Source organism: Ochotona curzoniae, unplaced genomic scaffold (assembly GCF_017591425.1).
Source record: "Ochotona curzoniae isolate NIBS_2020 unplaced genomic scaffold, NIBS_Ocur_1.0 contig_2754, whole genome shotgun sequence".
In the NCBI taxonomy this organism is placed as follows: Eukaryota; Metazoa; Chordata; class Mammalia; order Lagomorpha; family Ochotonidae; genus Ochotona; species Ochotona curzoniae.
Genome location: NW_024465582.1, coordinates 17,686,523 through 17,706,508, shown reverse-complemented (window position 1 = coordinate 17,706,508; position 19,986 = coordinate 17,686,523). Strand labels below are relative to the sequence as shown.

Here is a 19,986-nt window from a genome sequence, read left to right as displayed (position 1 = left end):
TTGTTTGTTTTAATTTATTTTTACTGAAAAGGCAGATTTATAGAGATAAGGAGAGACAGAAAGATCTACCATCCATTGGTTTACTCCCCATGTGGCCACAATGGCCAGAGCTAAGGTGATCCAAAGCCAGGAACCAGGAGCTTCCTCTGGATAGCTCACACAGGTGCAGGGTCTGAAGGCATTGTGCCATCCTGCACTGTTTTCCCAGGCCACACACAGGATCTGGATGCAAAGTCGAGATGCAGCTGAGACATGAACCAGTGCCCATAATGGATGCTGGCACTTAAAAGGGGAGTATTTAGCCAACTGAGCCATTGTAGCAGGCCCAAGATGGAAGCTCTTAATTCTGTAGTCTTCAAAACATGAGTAAAGACAATGCCATCAGCCTCCTGGTTCTCAGACCTTTGAACTCCTGGGAACCCCTAGTTGCTGGGCCTTCTAGGCTGGATGGAAAACATCACCAGCGTTCCCTGACCTCTAGCTTGTAGACAGCAAGTTATGGCACTTCTCATAACTATCAGAAGTAAACTTATTCTTTGTAAATTACCTAGTCTGGTGCAGTGGGTTAAGGTTTTGCCTGGCATCCCATGAAGGCACTGGTTCATGTCCTGGCTGGTCCAGCTCTCTGTTTGTGCTAGAAAACCAGCTTAGGACTCTGCCTCTTACACGGGAGATGTGGATGAATTTTCAGACTTCTGCTTTTAATCTGGCCCAGTACTAGCTGCCGTGGCTATTTGGGAGAGTAAATCAGTGGATAAATAATCTCTGTCTGTCTCTCTGCAACTCTGTATTTCAAATAAATAAATAAATAAATAAATAAATACATCTTTAAAACAAATCAGCAACTGAGTTGTACCGATTCTGTTATGGCAGCACAAAATGGACTAACAGAAAGGAGACTAGAGCTTGTGTTTTGTGATATTGTGTAAAAGATAAATACTACATTAAAATTCAAATCATTAATTAAAGGTAGAAGCACTTGAAGTTTAAATGATACTTACGGGAGCTGTATGCATTACACATCATAGTGAGGGATGCAGAAAGAGCATGCTCATTGCAGGTGTATTACTAATGATGTTTACTTCCTAGCCACCCCTGAACCTCTCAGTTATTTGTCAGTCCCAGATCATCTTTAGAAAGCCACAAGGAATCCCAATGGGCATCATTACTGAAGGGTCACCACCTTGTACCCTGATTGTGTGTGCGTGTGTGTATGTGTTGGCAAAAGCTTTTGTGATTTGTCGTTAGCAATTAGAATTTAATCACCTTGGTGAAATCAATATGCAATAAAAAAGCAGCCCTTTTGAAAGTGGTCTATCTCCATAATAACTAACAGCAGCATCGTCATGTTCTTGTCTGGCAGAGGTCATGTGCTGTCAATATCCCACCTTCCCCAGCTCAGCGCTATCGAGCATGGCCATCAAGAGCTCATTCCAATTGTGTCGATTTTAGAATCATGTTCATCATGAATCTCACCACCTTTCCCTTTTCCTAGAGCGAATATGATACAGCCAATTCCTGAACTTCGTATAGATAAGGCTTACACTGAATTTTCTTAATTAGCAGGAAGTCTTTGCAAATGGTTTTCAAAATAAACAGCTTCCAAGAGAACAGCTAAAACATTGACCAGGTTGGCTCCTTCCAGGAGAGGCTGGCCAGAGGATGGGACGAGAGTGTGGACTGTGCTTCCGACCTGGAAAACTCCTACCTCCTTCACACTCCCTGGAACTCAAGCACTTTGTTCCCATTTGCCTTTTCCTGACAGCTTGAGAGGCACTAGCTTTTGTCTTAAACATTTAAAACTCTCCTTTGCCAAAAATTAGGCATGGCATTATAAGAGGGAGAAACGTGAGACTTGTAAGGGTTTTTGTGCCTGCAATCTTGCAGCTGGAGCTGCCACCACGGGGAGGAAGGGCAGAGAGGGCAGTCTGTCCCGGGGGAGGGCTGATGAGCCCTGGCCTCCCTTGGCTCCCTTTGGTCACTCCTCATTTAGGAAGAAGCTGTTTCCAAGTGCAAGGTGATATTCAAGGTGGCTTCCCTTCTCAACTTGACATATAGTTCCAAGTGAATTGTTTAGGCTGCTTTGCATAATCATATGTAAATTGAATCAATTAAATACCCACCAAAATTGTCATGAGATATAGGTTGTTTTTGCATAATCAGAGATACAAAAAAAATGTTGTCCATTCCCCTAGGTGGGAAATGTCACCTACAAGTGGTAATTTAGCCACAAGGACAAAAAACCCCAACTTTTTCTTTTAAAAGAGTTGTTAAAACTCAGCGTGGTGAGGATTTCCCTTTAGCCTGGCAAAGTGATCAGCAGTGAATAGCGATGGATGGTAGTGACGTCTCACTTGTGGACTTTCTGTAAATGGCAGATGAGCAATAAGAACAGTGATGGAATGCAGCTGCAATTTCCTGCAAAACAAATTGGCCGATATCCCCATCTAGGACACCACACAGCAAGGTATCTTAGTTGAGTTTCAGAAGGAAAGAATTAGACAAATGTAGAAACATTAAATTAGTGCTCCTCTGACTTGAAAGCTAAAACCACCATGGGGTGGGGGGTCATAGTGAGAAGGGAGAGACGAACGAGGAAAACGCTGCCCCTTCCAACCCCAGGCTCCGAGGAACTCCAAGATGGACTGACTCAATGGCATAGGAACAACCCATCTGCTAACTGATCTCACAGTCAAACTACTGAATGGGAGAAATGTTTGGACTACTCCAATAGCAGCCAGCATTCCAGAAGCAAGCCTGCGTGGCTGTGCCATTGAAACTGTTCATCGCGTACTGGTCAGTGGCCATCTCCATATAGAACCAGTTCAAGAGGAAAGTCGGAATTGAAAGTAAAGTCATCAAGACACTTCTGTATGATGGGATTGGCCAACACTTTTCTACCTAGCCAACATGCACTGGGGAGCATGCAAAGGGTAAGGGGATGGTTTGTCAAGCTTGTCAGGTTTAGCGTGCAGATGAGGCATTTACCCACCACGGGAAGCAGAGAACTGTGACCTTCTAAGGAGGCATTTCAGTAAAGGAAACCTTCAGATAGAAGAATACCATGGATAGCAAGTCTGTCACCTTTAGGAAGCAGAGAGAATGTCCACACCAGGCTGAATTAAGACAGCAAGAGTGTTAAGTGGTGAGATCCCATGTTAGTGTTTTTTTTTGTTGTTTGTTTGTTTGTTTTTTTCTGAAAGTGGTTACTGATTGGCATTTTGGAGGAGGGAAGTCTGGGAGGTGTCAGTCCTCACCTGAGAACACCAGTCCCAGAGCCGCAGTCGAAGCGGAACTCCACGTGGCCCCCTGCCATGTTGATGGACAGGAAGTCTTTGCTGTCCGTGTCGTAGCTGTACAGGAGGACGCCATCCCCGGAATCTGGCCGGAATGTGATTTCCAGCTCCATGAAGGAAAGGTAGTGCTGGGGCTCCAGGGGCCAGGGCGTGGCAGCGAAGGACCTTAGAGAGGCTCGGAACTGTGGGATGGTCAAGATGAAGGCTGAGGAGACAAGCATGGTGTCAGGCAGTTCTGCGGGGCAACTGGTGGGTTTTGCCCCCCCAAAGTGCTCTGGTCTTCCTGGGTACAGTCCTCCAACTCATCTAGCTGGGTGGTGGGATGGAATTCTGTCCCCTAAAGCTTTTCTTCCCTCCATCTTCCTGTTCTCTCCCTCCTCCCACCTGCTGACTGGATGCAGGAAATGAAAAGACGACTCTAAGGCACTAAAAGACCCATTGGAATTGAGATTCTTTGTCCCTGAATGTTCCATGTGCCTGAATGACCGCTGGAAGCATTGCCATTACTTCTCCCCTCCATCACCTGTACGGATTTGTAACATGATTAAGAATCCGCCTTTACTGTCCTGAGCTGCTGGACTACACGATGCTGTGCTGCAGCAGCTTACCTCGACTCAGGCACCCATGTTCAGGTAATGTGAACTTTAAGATGATGTTACTCTAAATTTCCCCTCTGCAGTATTTCAGATCCAAATCTGAATGACTTGTGATCTATGTGTTTAGTTTTGTGATCTTTGTCGTAGTTTTTCATTTTGAAATTCTAGAAAACCGAAAGCATGCTCAAGCCCACCTGATTTTCAAAAAAGTCTTTTACATGTGCTGTTGTTATCTGTGTACGTGTGTGTGTGTGCGCACAGGCAGGCATACACATGCAACAGTGGATATATATATACATACGTGGAAACAGTGTGTACCTATATGCGTGTGCACGTGTACATCTTATTCATGTGCAGGACTGGGATACGGAGGGCAGAATCACCCAGCGGAACAGTATAAAGAAAAAGCAACATCACTTGTGTCTCATCACATTGTTAGGTTTTCTGCATATAATCCCCAGTCTTTGAAAGAGTCAGAAATGAGGACATGAACTTTGAATGCTCTGAATTCAGTCTGATGTAAACCACACAAGACAAACTTTAGAAGAACCCAGTCACATTCATCATCTATAAATGAACTTGTCTTTGGTTGGTTTGAAACTTGGATACTCAGAAATATTCCAAGTGTTACAATAAAGATTCTCACGTCCTCCCTGACAAAGTAACACTGACCCCATCACATGCGGGACTTCGCTAAAAGTACAAGGAGGGAACACTGCATCCCTGTGAATCAAGGTGCAGGGAGAACCCGCCGACAACCTGCTCCTTTCTCACCGTCTTCACAGTGTCGCCCTTTGAAGCCCAGGGGACAGAGGCAGATGTAAGAGTCGGCCTTGACTGCTGTGCAGGTGCCACCGTTGATACAGGATGCCTCATCGCAGATTCCGCTGCTGCATTCCCCTAAACATGGGAGTCCCAAAGCCAATGAGTGCAGGTGTCAGTCCCGTGGGAGGAGTCAACCTTGCCAAGAGCCCGCTGCCCTTGACCAATGGGGCACCTTCCCCTCTCCTGTGTGCACCCCTGCGCACAACACAACCACAGGTCAGCTTTCACGAGAAGCACAGCCTTCCCATCACTTTAATTTGGTTTTGAAGAATCACAGAGCCTTTATTTAAAATATGGTGGCTACTGTAAATCAAACACTAAGTTGCTGGGCAATGTCATGGTCCTGACAGAGATGACAGAGTCATTTCTGCTTTAATCCATCTCTCTGCTGCTTCCCACAGGAGCAGATTTCACTCTCCCCCATGTCCGCCAAGCGTCTATGTTAAAAGCATGCTAATTTCTATGACCCCAATTAGCGTAAGTGCTCCTGCCTTGTTGGTTCAGAGTGAAGACAAGTGGGACAAGCAGTGAAGGAGTTAAGCAGCTGCATCGGAGCTTATTAACTCACCAGAACTGTTGACTCCACTGTCTGGGAGCAAGGAGGCAGGTAGGAAGGACCCCAGGATTCCGTGGCACATGGGTTCCAGAACCCACAATTTCTACCTCCAAAGTTTCCATCTTTGGAAGTAGCTCCAGAGTAACAAGCAGAGACAGGCTGGCCACAAGAGGCATTAGTGCTCTCTGCCTGCTGCCTCAGAGGCCTCCAGAAAGGATCTGCATGGTCATGTTCAAGATCACCAGATGAAGTGCAAACAAAGGGAGCTCCTGGGCTGCTTTTTTGCTGCTCTTGTGTACAGCCCATAGCTACACAAGTGAGACAACACAGCCTTTTTGGGGGTGGAGGCAAAGGGGATGTCCATCTGCTGCCTGAAGTCAAGACCCTCCTCTATTCTACTCCTGGGACTGCACCTGCTTGAACTGGGACCTGCCCCATGCAAGAGGAGAATCCCCCCTCTAGGCTGCTGGTGTTATCTCAGCAGGCCAAGTCTCTCTTCTTTCCCTCCCTGTCATCTATTGCACTGAGTGGATCCAGTCTTACCATAATGACTCAGAGGTGGTGGCAGCAGGACTGCACACCCATTGTGGACCCAGGGGAGGAGTCTGATGTCAGGCACTGTTGAGAGAATTTACTCAAGGCCCTCTGGAAGGTCTGCTGCCTTAGCTGGGGCAGGCTGGCCTCTGTGAATTCCAGCTGGCTGCCACTATTAGGGAGCTGAAGCAGCGGGGATGGGCGACCTCTGCAGGCACAGCCCCAAGACCACGGCCCCCCAGCACTTGTGCTCTCCAAACAGATACCAGCTTTGATCTTAGAGAGCCAAACTTGCAGGTCCCTGTGGCCTGCCAGTTCCAAGGGATTGTGGTTCTCTTCTCAGAAAAGGGCTGACTCCACAAGAGGAAGTGGAATCCTTGGGTTATTTTAGACACACATGGAAGAAATTATTTTGCAGAGTGTCTGCATTGGAACAATTTTATTTTTAAGAGGTGAGGGCAGGGTTGGGAGAGGTCACGGAAGACGGACTGATCTATTTATGTGAGGATGGCAGTGTTTGATTGCCCTGGGGACGGCAGGCCATGAGTGCCGTGAGGCAGGGGGCTAGTGAGACGGCAAGAAATCCTCGGAGGAAACAGGAGAGATGGGACAGAATGCCAGAAAGGCTGAAGGTAGAAGAATCCAGTGTGGTCTCCAGGTACGGGGCTCGAGCAAAGAAAGAAGGGACAAGGGTGGCTGTGAACAGGAACTTGTTCCCCAGAAGTAGAGGAGGAGTGGGAGAACTACAGCTCAAGAAGACTGGAAATCTCCATGGCTGGAGGAAGGAAAGAGGTGCCCAAGCTCCCAGCTCTGCAGGGGTGGACAGGGCTGTGCCAAGCACAGCACTTGTGTAAACTGGTGAGGACTTGAGAGAGGGTGTAAATAGGCAAGAGTTTGGCCGGATGGGAAAAAAAAACACTTCTTTATTTTCTCAATCCTGAAATTGAGAAGTTTGAGTGTTTCGGTGGAGTGCTTCCCGCAACTACTGAGGCAGACAACCTACTTGTAGCATTAGCAGTTCTCTGTGCCTTGTGACCAACAGACTCCACAGTTGATGTCACATCCCATTTGTGGCAGATATTGCAAAAACATCATTTCAACTCCTTGCTTCTTTAAAATTGTGGCAGTCATTTCACCCACCATTAAATAATGCTGCTCTTTCGTGCTTTATAGAAAAGCACATATATTATTGTAATATCAAAACCTAAAAATATCTTATAGCTACATTTCAATATAATTGTTTCCTCTCATTATATTATGTATGTTATTTTCTGCACTTAAAAACATTCTGCAGTCAGGCATTTAGTATGGTAGTTACAATTCCTCATGGGATACCAGCATCCCATTTTAGTGTGGGTAAATTTGAGTGTTGGCTATAACCCAGCTTCCAGATTCTTTCTATTGTATTGGGAGGCAGTAGATGATGAGCTAAGTATTTGAGCACCTGCTACTCATGTGACAGACACAGACTGAATTCCAGGATCCTGGCTTTGGCCTAACCTCACCTTGGTACTTGCAGGAATTTGGGGAGTGAAACAACAGATGGAAAATCTGTCTGTCTGTCTGTCTGCCACTCAAATTTAAAAAAATCCTTCTTGAGCTTTCACCAAAGCATTAACAGAGACCACTAGGCTCTGGAGAAGAGAATCTTGGCAGCAGACTCCAAGCAGGGATGGACGGGCAGAGGATGGGTGACCCCCAATTCCCAGGGGTGAGACAGAAAGTGCGGGTGCTGGCAAGTTGAGTGCATTTACATAGCTATGGAGACATCCTCATCCATAGCTCAGCAACGGGCTCTGCCTGAGTATAAATTAGTCAACATTATAAGCCCCAGTTGCTTTATCTATACACAATGAGTATAATAATGTTGGCCTCCTAGATAATAATTCCTTCTTCCTCTGAGAGCGAAGAGAAAATGTTGGTTCAGGGATCAAGAATTAGAATGTGAACACTTCTAAAACAGAGTCCATGAAAGCCCTTATGTGACTGGCTGGGTTGGGGGAAGGAAATGAATAGTTTGCTGCTTTGTCCAGTAAGACTCTCATACCTCATGAAGAGGTCTGAGATGGCAGCGGGACACATCCAAGGATGTGCAGTGCCATACTGTTCTCAGGTTCAAGGTCAACATGCTTTCAGAGCCCGTACTTCCCACCTGAGGTTCAATCTCACTCAGCTTGCCAGGATTGCAACCCAAGTTGCTCACCTCTATGGCCCAAGCTGGAAATACAATTCCACAGGAACATCCCAATCCCAATCCTCGGGGTAGCTGCTTACCCACATCAGCGCCATTGAGTGCTCTGCCCAGTGGCCAGGGCCTCATGTCGATTCTCTTGCCATTCACAGAGAGTGACTGCACACAGCCTTGGAAGCCTCGGTTGGTCCCTGTTGCTCGGACCAGCCAGTATATGCTGGGAGTTCCACCCACATACAGAGGCGTCCGGAAGGTGATCTTACTGTATTGTCCCTTTAAGAAAGAACAAAACTCTATGTCAGCAAACCAAGTCAATGGATAAAACACAACATATTTTGCCGAGGTTCTTGGTGAAGGTGTAGGCCTCAGCCCCTATGTTTGCTTTCTCCTTGGCGTGTTTACCTTTAAATGATTGTTCAGCAGGAAAATGACATCGTGGTTACCATGAAAAACTCAGTGATTTTGTCAGAGGGCTGGGTGTCTAGAGGGATGAGTTGGAAATGGCTGGAAAGGAAGGAAAAGGCAGCCCAGAGCCATGACCAACCCACTCGCCAGGGGAGGAGCAAGGGACCAGGAAGGAGACTGGGCCAGCCATCCAAGAGAGCTTCCCCTTCCGAGTCCCACCATCAATTCACCCTTGGATATATCTTGGACATACCCTTTGGTACCTCAAAGGCAACAGAAGTCATTAAGCTTGTAAGAGAACTGACTATGATCCCTTCACTTGACCTTGATCCTAGTTACCTCTGCACTATATCCAACAAGAAATATGTAGAATTGTAGAGTGATTTGAAATCTACTTAAGGATACAAACTTTAAGTGTTAATGACAGTGAGGTAGGGCGATTTCCAATCTTACGCCAAACTACAATCTAGATTGCAGATTTGGAGGTCACCAAACACAGAGCTGAACGCTAGATGGGCTGGAATGAAGGTGCCCTTGAACATTTCTTTTTGTTGTTGTTACAAAAGCATTTTAATGGTTTGGATCAAAGGTCAAAAAACAGTGCTGGGGAAAGACATACTGACAAAACTTATAAAATGTCAGAAGTCTAAGCCAGGTAAAGCAATATATATTCTGTAAATGTTCATCATAAACATGTAGATAATCCACTGGTTTTAATCCTTTCTATAGTAAAAAAAAAAGAATATTTATAAATACTAGGTTGAACATGAGGCAGTTGTATGGTACTCACAGTGGGTTTTAATCCTTAAATTATTCACCAGTCACCGAGCATTCTATTTTCATTAGATCAACCACATGCTTTCTGGGCTTATTTTAAGATCCTCAGAATTCACTTCTTCCAAGCCTTATTCTCACTCTCTGGTTCTGTTTCCTGACCCAGGATCATATAGGACTTCCGGTGGCTTCCTTGCCTTTTTTTTCCTTTCCTTTCTTTCCTGTTCTTCCTTTCCTACTTTTCTTTCCCTTTATTCCCTCCCCTCCGCTCCCCTCCCCTCCCCTTCAGCAGTCAGTGCCTTGAGTCAGCTCTTTGGCTTCCTTTGATTGCCTTCCCTGGAGCCTGCTTTGCTTTGCAGAGAAATGAAAACACCTTGGAGTTTGCCTTCCATCCCCTAACACTTCGGGAAACTCTGCGATACACTTTACACTGCAGAGCTTCCCTGTGCGTCAGGCTAAAGTCCAGCACTGAGGAACTTCCCGAGAGCTCACTCTGGCTGGCTCCGTCTCTGTGTCCATCTTCTCCCTCACTAGTCTCCCTGGGAACACCCGCCTTAGTGCATCCTGTGTACACAATTCCTCATCTCAGGTTTGCTTCTGGGAACCTACCATCAAAACTCGAGTCTCAGAATTGGAAAAAGTAGGAAAGCTCATACAACCCAAGTTTCCACTGGCTGCTCACTTCCTTGTGTACATTTCCCAACAGATTTGGATGAGTTACTTTTACAAGGTTTTCCCCTAAGACAGAGCAACGGCTTGAGAGAGGGAGACTCATCGCCATCCTACACACTTCCATGCACTCAGGTACAGCTAAAGTTCTCAAGGCTTTCTCACTGGGCTTCAGTGTTGGGACTCTGAAGAGTTGATCCTTTTTCCCTAAGACATTCCCTGGGACTCTACGAGGCCACTCCACCACCCACACCTCCACCTTCTCCAAATTAAAAGACACGCCTCTGATCAGTCATTGAAGGAATGTATGTCATCTTCCTGTCTCTTCAATTCATCTTCCGCCATCTTTAGGTAGCTCTCTTGAGACTATGACTACAGACAAAAACATAGTCCTCTTAGAGGACTAATCACCGCTCAAGCCACTGGAAGCTATCACACAGTTGTTAGAACAGAGTAGGATCACCACCTCCCTTTTCTAGGTGCTATGCCTCTGCTCATGCATCCTGTAGTTTCTTTAGCTGTTGCGATCCCATGGTCCTGTTTGTTAAGCACTATTGAACTTCCTTGCTTTAAGCCCTAAGAGATATGAGGCTTATTACAGCTTCTCTGTGTTTTCTCCTTGGTGTTCTGGATCCACGTGTGAAACTTTGCTATTCCCATAAAAGCTCATTTGATCACTTTGGGCCTATGGTTCTGGCTTTGGTTGACCCTGTGGTTCATGCACCCTGCGTTCTGTTTCCCTATCAACATGGATAGAAGCAACTCCTGGCTCCACCTTCACTAGAGTCAAAATCCAGGAGGTAATTCTCTCTCTGTTCCTTTTGTACAAATGTTTGGATCAGCAAAACCAACAAAGTATAGTAAGGGGCCCAGCCAGGGAGGAGGTACAGGCATACACAACAAGGCTCTCTTGCTGTATTTTCCCTCAGAGAACACAGGCACCTCCTGATTGTAATTGCAGCTTAGATTCCTTGGCAGTTTGCTAATCCAAACTGTTTACTCCTAACCCAGTCCTAAAATTGCCCAGAGCAGAATAAATATGTGACTACCTGGGCGATTCGCTGAGTAGCCTGAAAGTTCCATTATTTTACCACTTCCTATTCTCATGGCTCCCCACCAAGGTGGAAGGATGAATTTGTCCCGTATCCTGACCCTTTCAGGGTCATTTTCTACAGCCACAGGATTGTGCCATCTCTTCTGTAAAAGGAAGCTTTGTGTTTGGCATCTCAAATGGGTTCCATCCTTCACCCTAGCGGCCTTCCTCTCCCCCGGGTTTTAAGGCCCTTGAGGAAAGAGGGCATGTCTCTGGGCACATGGCCTAGAGGACACATAGCACCCAGAGGACCTGGGAACCCGAGATTGATAAATTTCTTAAGTTCAGTTCTCCAACCTTGGTAGACATGGGTTGGGAGTGTGCCCCAACAGCCCTTAAGGTGATCAGATGTAACTGGGGTGCATCAAGTTTAGTTGCATGGGGTTGCCATAAAAAATGGGCCTACTTGAACCTGGCCAGAGCTTGAATCCTGCTGATTCTGTCTTGGCTCTGTGTCATTTACCCCTCTTGGGTGGGGGTGGAGCAGGCAGCTCCAACTCACCTGGGACTGGCCTGTCACAGGGGTGCCATTGTTCAGCTGCAGCAGCCCATTCAGCCCGTCCCTGTATAGTGTGACTGTGTGCCAGGCCCCCAGCTTGATTTGGGCCTCACTTACGATGATGGCGACCCCAGTTCCACAATTAAACCTGCAATGGAGAAACAAACAGGAAGGGAAGATGCTTGGATTAACCAACTTGCTATGTTTTTTTATTTTTTTATTTGATTTTCTTTGCAGATCAGAAATGTTGGGCAACCCAGCACCCACTCTATCCTTTTCTAAGACCTGCAGTGTTTACAGTGAATTCCAGCACTGTGGATTTTTGTAGCCCGGGGCACTCTGCTTCCAGAGCAGTCTTGGGGGCCCTTCTCCAACTCTCCAAGGACAGGCCCAGGGGTGTTGATAAGGTGGGAAACCCAAATCTTAATGGTGGTTTTGGCAAGCTGGCCAGCCCTGCCATCTGCATTCTGCTGGGTGCAAATCCAGGTGAAGTTTACATAGGAGGCCCCCACTCATGTGAAGGTGAGAGACAGAGAAGCATCCTCAGAAGGCTGCAGTGGTGTTGCTTTGTTCCCACCCTCTGAGCCCAGGGTGCCCACTGTTCATGATGCCTGATGCGAAGAACCTCGGTCATTTCTGGTTATTTTCTTTGCTGCCATCATATCGCTCCCATATGATCCTGGGAAGGAAATGTGACCAGCCCTGTCCTTCATAGGATTTGCCATATCTGCAGCCCAGATCCTCTGTACAGTGGGATGGAGACACCAGCCTCCCTTGTAAGGGATATCAGCATCGCTCAGTAGGAGCAGCCAGGTTGGAAAACTGTTTCCTGCCAATAATGCCCACGATGCTGAGAGTGTGTCCTTCCCTCCACGTACGGGATTCCTACAAGGGTGCATTGGCTGCCTTGGATCCTGGTGATTAAGATTAAACTTTTAGGAATCAGATCATTTAGCAAAGAATGGAGCCCCTTTTTCTGACCTTAATGAAATGTTGAAAAGTCTTCTCCAACCTAACCACAAGTACATTTTATGCCAGAATTGTAATTGAAAAAAATACAATACCAGTCAATATTTTTCTGAGTGCTTGCTACCAGGACTTTTGTATCCACTGTTAATGAATAAACTTGTTCGATCCTCAAGACAGCCCTGAGAGGAGACACGGGCAGGAGGAGGTTATTCCTGGAAGGTCAGGCAGCAGCAGCTTGTGCCTTTAGGATGTCAGCTGGTGCACCATGGAGAAGGCCAAGGTTTCTGAGCACTGGCCATTGGCAGACAGGTGCTGGGGGTGCCTCTCAACCATCTGTAAAACTTTGTTCCGCTGACGTCTGCACTGAAGCCAAATGTGGTTTCCAAAGCATGTTGGGGCACAAATGATCACGGCAGAGTTGGGAAACAAATGCTTACCATAGCCCTACGGGAAGATGGATTTGGAGTATGAGCCTCCATGAACCTCCAAGTCATGGGAGTGAGGGAGCATCTGGCCCACAGGCTATATATGGCCCATGGAATCACTTGGTTGGGCCCCATCAAGGCAAAGGCAGGCACAACTCAAAATTGAGTAAATGTATAGCTGATGAATGTTTAAGTTAGCAATTTTATATATGGCCCGTGAGTGATGCTATGGATATTCAAAACACCCTTGGCAGAAAAAAGTTTCTTCTCTCCTGCTGGGTCGTCCTTGCCTTCTGTGATATCAGTCATATTTGCTACTAGGAACTTGGAAGAAATCACCTGGGTGGAAATCTCTGGGTGGCAGGGAACTTCATCACTTTGAGTTGGGGTCTGCAGCAGAGTCAGCACTCTGTGGGTGCTCAACAACCAGTTGTGGTGGCCAGCACTGTAGTACAACAGATTAAGCTTCTACCTGTGATGATCCTTTATGAGCACCAGTTGCTCTGCTTCTGATCCAGCTCCCTGCTGATGTACCTGAGAAAGCAGAAGTCCCTGAGTCCCTACCACCCATGTGGGAGATTCAAACGGAGTTCTTGGCTCTAGCCTGGCCCAGATCTGCCTGTTGCAGCATTTGAAGGGTGAACCAGCAGAAGATTTTTGTGTGTCTGTCATTCTCTCTCTCTCTCTCTCTCTCTCTAACTCTGCCTTTCAAATAAATAAATCTTAGAAGAATCACTGATTGTTTGCCTGAATGGAAGCTTCCAAAGTTCCCAAACTCAAGTTTCCAAGTTTCTGGGCAATTTTGATTCTCCAATTCCTTAGTAAAGTGGCCCTTTCTCTTCTTCTCTCCAACATTCCTTTATACATTGGAATGTGTCCAGTATATATTTACTCACTGAATAAATATGTAAATATAATATAGGATAGTACAAAAAAATGCCCAGGGCTTTTGCATCAGTTACCTGAATTGGAGGGAACGCCGGATGATAGCCAGGGACATGAAATCACCACTCCCATGTTCATTCTCCCCGCAGTAGAGCAGCAAGCCGTCCTCTGCCTCTGCCTGTCATCGCGGAAACAAAAGCCCCATGAACAATGAGCAGCTCCCCCTACATAAAGCACCATCTGGAAGCCCCCACGAGGATCAAACGTGAACATTCTACTTGGAGTTCCTAATGACAGAGGGGCAAACAAGTGGACTCCAATTCATTCCCAGGTATCCAGCCCCAGTTCTCTTTCAGTAGATAAATTCCAACTGTGATGGAAACAGTGTGTGCAGAATGGCAATGAAGTGAGAGCAAGGGGCTACTCGCTCTGACCTGCTCTTTCCATGGCTTTGTGGATGCACCTGCAGGGTGGCTGGAAGACCATCTGTGCAAAAACTGCAGTCACAGAGAGAATACTGCTTGCACTCATTAACTCTGTGCTCACAAAGAGTACTCTTTTTCTTTTTCCCTCCATCAGGAGGACAGGATGCTAAAAACAAGCTCGCAGAGACTGGGCACCGTTGAAAGGGGATTTGATAATGGAGGTGCATTATTTCTTCTGAAGTTGTGGCATGGGGGCAGTCCCTGGTATAAGCAACATACTCACTGGAAAGTTTCAGGCCAGGCAGAACCCGCCCTCTTGTTGCATTCTTGTCTGAGTGACAGTGCCCATCACTCCTGCTGCCCGGTGGGCCACTGTGCGAGCAGGCTCTGGCTTCTAGTCTCCCTTGGCCCTGTCCCCTGCCTGCTCTCTCCCTCCGCCCTGCCATTTTGATGTAGCATGTTGTTGCGTGAAGAGACAAAAGGTGATCATCCCTCTTACCCTAAATTCAAGAGTAATTTGGAATGCCTGATAGGAATTCTTCAGGGGCTCGAACGTGACGTAGGAGTGACCGAAAAACTGAGGGTACTGTATCGCAATATCTGAAAAGGAAAAAGAAGACATACCAACATGTTGCTTCCTCATTTCCTCAAAAGCAAAAATCAGCATCCACCCTTGCCTGGCTAGCATCCAGGGAAACCTGCTCATCTGTTAACTTGGCGTTCTCTTCTCTTCTGCTCCGTGTCCCACCTACTATTCTCACTCTTGGGGAGTTAGAGCTTCTGAAATACTTAGAAAGTATACTTAGAAAGTTAGAGTTTTGGACATTGGCATTTGCTTCCCAGGAGCGAACCAATGTCTTGCGGATGCCCTTCGCTGTTTTCCAGCTATGTATGTGTCTTGTCAGCTGGCCTAAGTATTGTTCTCCTAAAACATTGTGCACATAATGTAGCTGCAGTATTAGAACAGATGTGAGCACAGAAAAGCCCAGCATCTCCAAGATTTCTTGCTTGAAAAAGTCACAGGACTGCTGGGGCTGGCATCGTACTGCAGGTTGAACCACCAGCTGGCATGCCAGCATTCCGTACGAGAGCCTGTTGGAGTCTCGGATGCTCCACTTCCAAGCTCATTCCCGCTGATGTGCCTGGGAGAGCAGTGGAGGATGGCCCGTGAGCATGGGCCCTTTCTGTTCCTGTGGGAGATGCTGATGAAGTTTCTGACTCTCCTGGCTTATGCTTGGTTCCGTTTAGCCATTTTGGCCATCTGGGGAAGTGAATCAGCTATGGAAGCTCTCTCTCTCAAACTGTCTTTCAGATAAAAAAATAAATAAAAATTTAAAAAATACATAAACAGGGCTGCTAATTAATGAGAAGCCACAAAAGCTACTTCACAATTTGGCCTGTGCAATAAACTTAGTGACAGATACAGAAGGACGGGATCATCATTCAAAAAGGAACCAAACAGACTCCAGACTCCCCCCTGCCTTCCAGCCTGGCTACCACCACCACGCTCTCCCCTCCCCTAAGCACCTACCTTCGGAGCAGCTCTCCCCACCTTTGCCCAGGTGGCAGTGGCATCGTGCGCCCCCCCAGGTGTAGTCATTGACACAGAAACTGTTGGTGGAGCATAGGACGTCATCACAAGACATGTCAAACGTCCTGGACATCACGGCCACGCTGTCCTTCCTCTTCTTCCCTACTGGAGTGGGTTTGGGGGCCCCGGTGGGTGTGGGGAGGGAGGTGGAGGGAGGAGGGACAAGCCTGGGAACGGCCTTGGGATTAGCAAGAGGTGCATTCTGCTTTTCCACCACGAGTTTCTTGTTCCCTTCCGTGGTAGCAGGGAGTGGTTTAACCTGGAGTCGGAAAAGGGAAAAGTGTTCACATACAGAGCGTGGTAACAAGTTGGCTCTATTTGTAGTTACTAGTAAATAGTTGAAGCTATATTTACTATTGATACTTTCAAAAACCCTGAGTGCAGATGGGACAAATGGCATTGATCCAAGTTTATGCATGAAGAACCTGAGACCCCGAGATCTTAAGCTGTTTGCTCTGTATTCTTCTGAAAATCAGTGGCAACACCAAAGCTCTAGCATTTCCTCTCACTGCAGTCACACAGGTGTGTTGCTTTGTCAAGTGGTGGTTCGTGACTATGTCACATCTGGTTCTATAACATGCCACTTGGTGGGAAATCTAAGTAGGGTTTTCTTTTCAGATGGTGAGGATCGTAGGCAAGGATTGTTCATGTCTCCATTGTTCATTGTTCATGAGAACCTCAGTATGTTTGGTACTTCCCCACTACTAATGAATGCTTGCCTGGAGCCTTGTAGTCTGAACAAATGAAAGCTTATGGCAAATGGGCCAGTGTAAGTGTTAAGCAGTCTAGTGGCTAAATTGCCTTGTTTGGCAAGGCAACAAGAACAGTCAACAGAGACAATGGTTACCTCTTCGAAGGAAATATCCAAATCTAAGTCATCTTCAAATTCGTCATCATCGTCATCACTGATTCCCATGTCGGTGACATAACGGGGTCTGTAGTGGCCACTGCCTGCTTCCTCGGTACCTTCACAGAGAAAAGCAACACAACTCCTGTGAGCATTCATCTAATGCAGCCACAGACATGGTGGCTAATGGGCCAGGGTGTGCTAGACACACACAAAGAATTCTACATAAATGAAGCAGCACCAGTGACAAAAAAAAATGAAGTTTCTTCTCACATGAAATCAAGGAACATGCCAGTTAATGAGAAAGAACTACCATTCTGTACTGCAGACTGGCAAAAATGCGAGCCAGGCAAAACAAAAATAATACTGTGGACAGGACCAATGGGGAATCGTAGACAGATGTTAGCTGCGAGAACTGATACTTGGACATAACTAGTTAAGCAGAAAATGATTATAGAATTTAACCCAGAAATTACATCCCACTCTTGCACGTGTGCACCCAGAGGCAGGTGCAAAACCAGTTCATTAACATCAGCATTGGCAATAGCAAAAAGTGCCCAAATATTTGCTGTTTACAAGGACAACCAACAGCGCAAATGTCCATCGCCACAGAATGAGTGAGTGAATTATGCTACATCAATGGAATGAAGAACTACACATCAGGGGAAATGAAATGAATGAGCTTGTGATGTGTCACATGGCTTCATCTCACAGGATATGCAAAACATGCCAACTCCTAAAAGATCACACACCCAGTTGGATGCCACTTATATAAAAATCAACAGAAAGTAAATGCCTTATTTAGGGATATATCTATACACACACACACACACACACACACATACACTCATTCTTCAGGAAAGCAAGGCAATAACAATCTCAAAAATATCCAATAGAGATTGGATGAGGGACGTGAATGGAGTCTGATATGCAGGGGCTTTAAATAACACATTAGAGTATCTACTGTTGATATAGTTGCTGGCTATACAGGTGTTTCGTGTTTCATGTATACATGTATATAATATATAAGTGCATGTAATATACATAGTTTCAATATGTGAAGTACCTCATTTAGAAGTTCTTCGAAACAGAAGTGGAAGTTGTAATAATCACTGCATCTACAAAACAGAGGCCCTACACCATGCCTTGGGATAATCATTCCCATGGTGCTGGGGAGGACAATGAGATATTTCAAAACCAAAAAGTAGGTGATAAAAATCTTAGGGAATAAGACAAGGCATTTTTCTTTAAAAAATGTATTTGGGGTGGTGGGACAGTGAGATAGGGAAAGGGAATATGTGAGAGCATGTACGGCTCCCCTGTCCACTAGTTCACCCCACAAATGCATGCTGGGAATTGGGAACTCTGTCTGGGTCTCCTATGTGGGTAACAGGAACTCCACTACTGCAGGAAACACTGCTGCCTCCCAGAGTCCACTGGGAGCCAGAAGAGGGGCAGGAACCTGGGACTGAATGCAGGTGCTCCCATGTTGGAGTCAGGTGTCCTAACTGCTGGGCTAGACACCCACCCAGGGACTGACCCTGGGGAAGGCCAGCTGGGCCTTCTTTTTCAGTTTCATCTGATCTACAACAACTTTGACCCAGGTTCCACATGGGCATCGGCATGGCAGGTGGTGGCCTTTCAAAGCTTTTCATGGCACAGCCCCACCCCTCCCTACAGCACACTTGGGTGGGCACAGGCTAGCCCTGCACTCATCATTCCATGCCCCAGTTTTCAGGTCAGGGCTGACTCTGCCAGCTGAGGGCGGGCTGCTGATGCCCATCAGATATACACATCCTATGCTTGAACCACTGATGATATAGAACAAAAGATGACACTTCTAACAGAAATGATCTTTAAAGGCATTTGGCTTTCAGAACAAGCTAAGGGAAACATAAAAACATACTTTCCCCCTTGTCTTAACCCGTTCTGGTCCCTAAGATAAAAGTAACATGATGGGGTGGCTTAGTAACAGTGCAACATTTGTTTCTCACAGCTTTGGAGGCTGGATGGTTCAAGATCATGGAGCTGGCCACCTCAGGGACTGGTGAGGACTTGTTTGCTACAAATGACACTCCGTGTGTCCTGCCACGGTAGAAGGGACACACAGCTTTCTCAGCCTCTTCTCCCAGGGAATTGACCCTATTCGTGAGGGGCTGATTTCATGACCTAGTCTTCCCTTAATGGCCCCCATATCTTGGCAACATTAGAGCGAAGATGTCAGTGAACAAGTTTGCGGAATATTCAGACTACAGTACCTCTGTAAGCAAAAAGGCTGAAGACAAGACAGGAAGTCATTTCTGTTCTTTCTCCTCCATGGCTTAAGAAGACAGAAACATGGTCAGCAGGTGATTCAAGACAGTGGGGAGTGAGCGACTCCAGGGGCTCAGGCACTCCTTGGTGGAGGTATGATGGCACAGTGCAGGTGATGGTCTCACTTCCTCATGTCAATTCCCCACAGTTTTATTCAAAGCAGCTCTCTTGTCAGCTGGCATTCAAGCCTGTCACTGCCACCTGTGCACTTGGACGCGTGTCCTGCTTTGCGTTCTCTCAAGCTGCCTGCTTGCAATGCAGCCATGCCATCGGTCTTCACACAACAAGCCCTAGAGGACAGCACCTTCCTTTCATCTCTCTCCATCTGTTTATCTTCCTATCCTTTTCTCTCCCTCTTTCTTCCTTCTGCCCTTTGCTCACTCTCCACCTCTCTCCTGTATTCAGAAGCGCTGGACTACATAAGAAAGAATCCATTTGGAAGAAGAATGATATAATGGGTACGTGGAGAGCTGGTCTTTGCCTTCAGCTGGTACTTCTCTCTACTTCCAGGGAGTCTCCCATTGCCTTGTGCATACTCTTGGCATTCTTGTACATATTCTCATCAATGTCCAGATCCTCCTCATCTTTGTCTTATGGCATGGTACCTGACATGCTATCTCTAGTGTCCCACAAGGTAAAGTCCAGGCTCCTTGGTCTAGGAGTCAGTGATCTCCATGACAACAATACCTCTTTTGCATCCATCACCATTCTTTATGCAAATCTACTGCCTCTCTCCTTGTTATCTTTAGGCATTTAACATGGTCACATTTATAAGCTTTCCAATAATCTTGCAGTATAAATATGATTAATCATAATTTGTAGATAAGTAATCTGAGGTTAAGAAGGATTAAATAATTTAAAATAAATGACTTAGTAATTGGCCAAGCTTAACTCAAATCCAAGGTCTATCTGGTGACTTCACTCCCAGTAGTCTAGAAAAGACAACACCGTGGAAGAAGAGCAAGGCTGAGTTGTGCAAAACGAACACACACTCATCATTCACTGGAATTCTGCACATCTTATTTCTATTAGTCCTCACAACAATCTTATGAATTTGATGTTATTGTCCCCAGTTTGCCAGGTGGAGATATAA

The 19,986-nt window shown here is 46.3% G+C and overlaps 1 protein-coding gene across 1 annotated transcript in view; it reads right to left on the bottom strand.

The window, feature by feature from the left end:
• EGFLAM (EGF like, fibronectin type III and laminin G domains) overlaps positions 1 to 19,986 on the bottom strand; it is a 106,090-nt gene that overhangs the window by 29,234 nt on the left and 56,870 nt on the right. Inside the window, exons 7-14 of the mRNA XM_040977332.1 lie at positions 16,581 to 16,699; positions 15,674 to 15,992; positions 14,642 to 14,742; positions 13,795 to 13,895; positions 11,442 to 11,586; positions 8,082 to 8,271; positions 4,667 to 4,792; positions 3,258 to 3,501 (exon numbers count right to left, since the gene is read on the bottom strand). Of these exons, the coding sequence (XP_040833266.1) occupies positions 3,258 to 3,501; positions 4,667 to 4,792; positions 8,082 to 8,271; positions 11,442 to 11,586; positions 13,795 to 13,895; positions 14,642 to 14,742; positions 15,674 to 15,992; positions 16,581 to 16,699 (1,345 nt within the window). The remainder of the gene's footprint in view (positions 1 to 3,257; positions 3,502 to 4,666; positions 4,793 to 8,081; positions 8,272 to 11,441; positions 11,587 to 13,794; positions 13,896 to 14,641; positions 14,743 to 15,673; positions 15,993 to 16,580; positions 16,700 to 19,986) is intronic.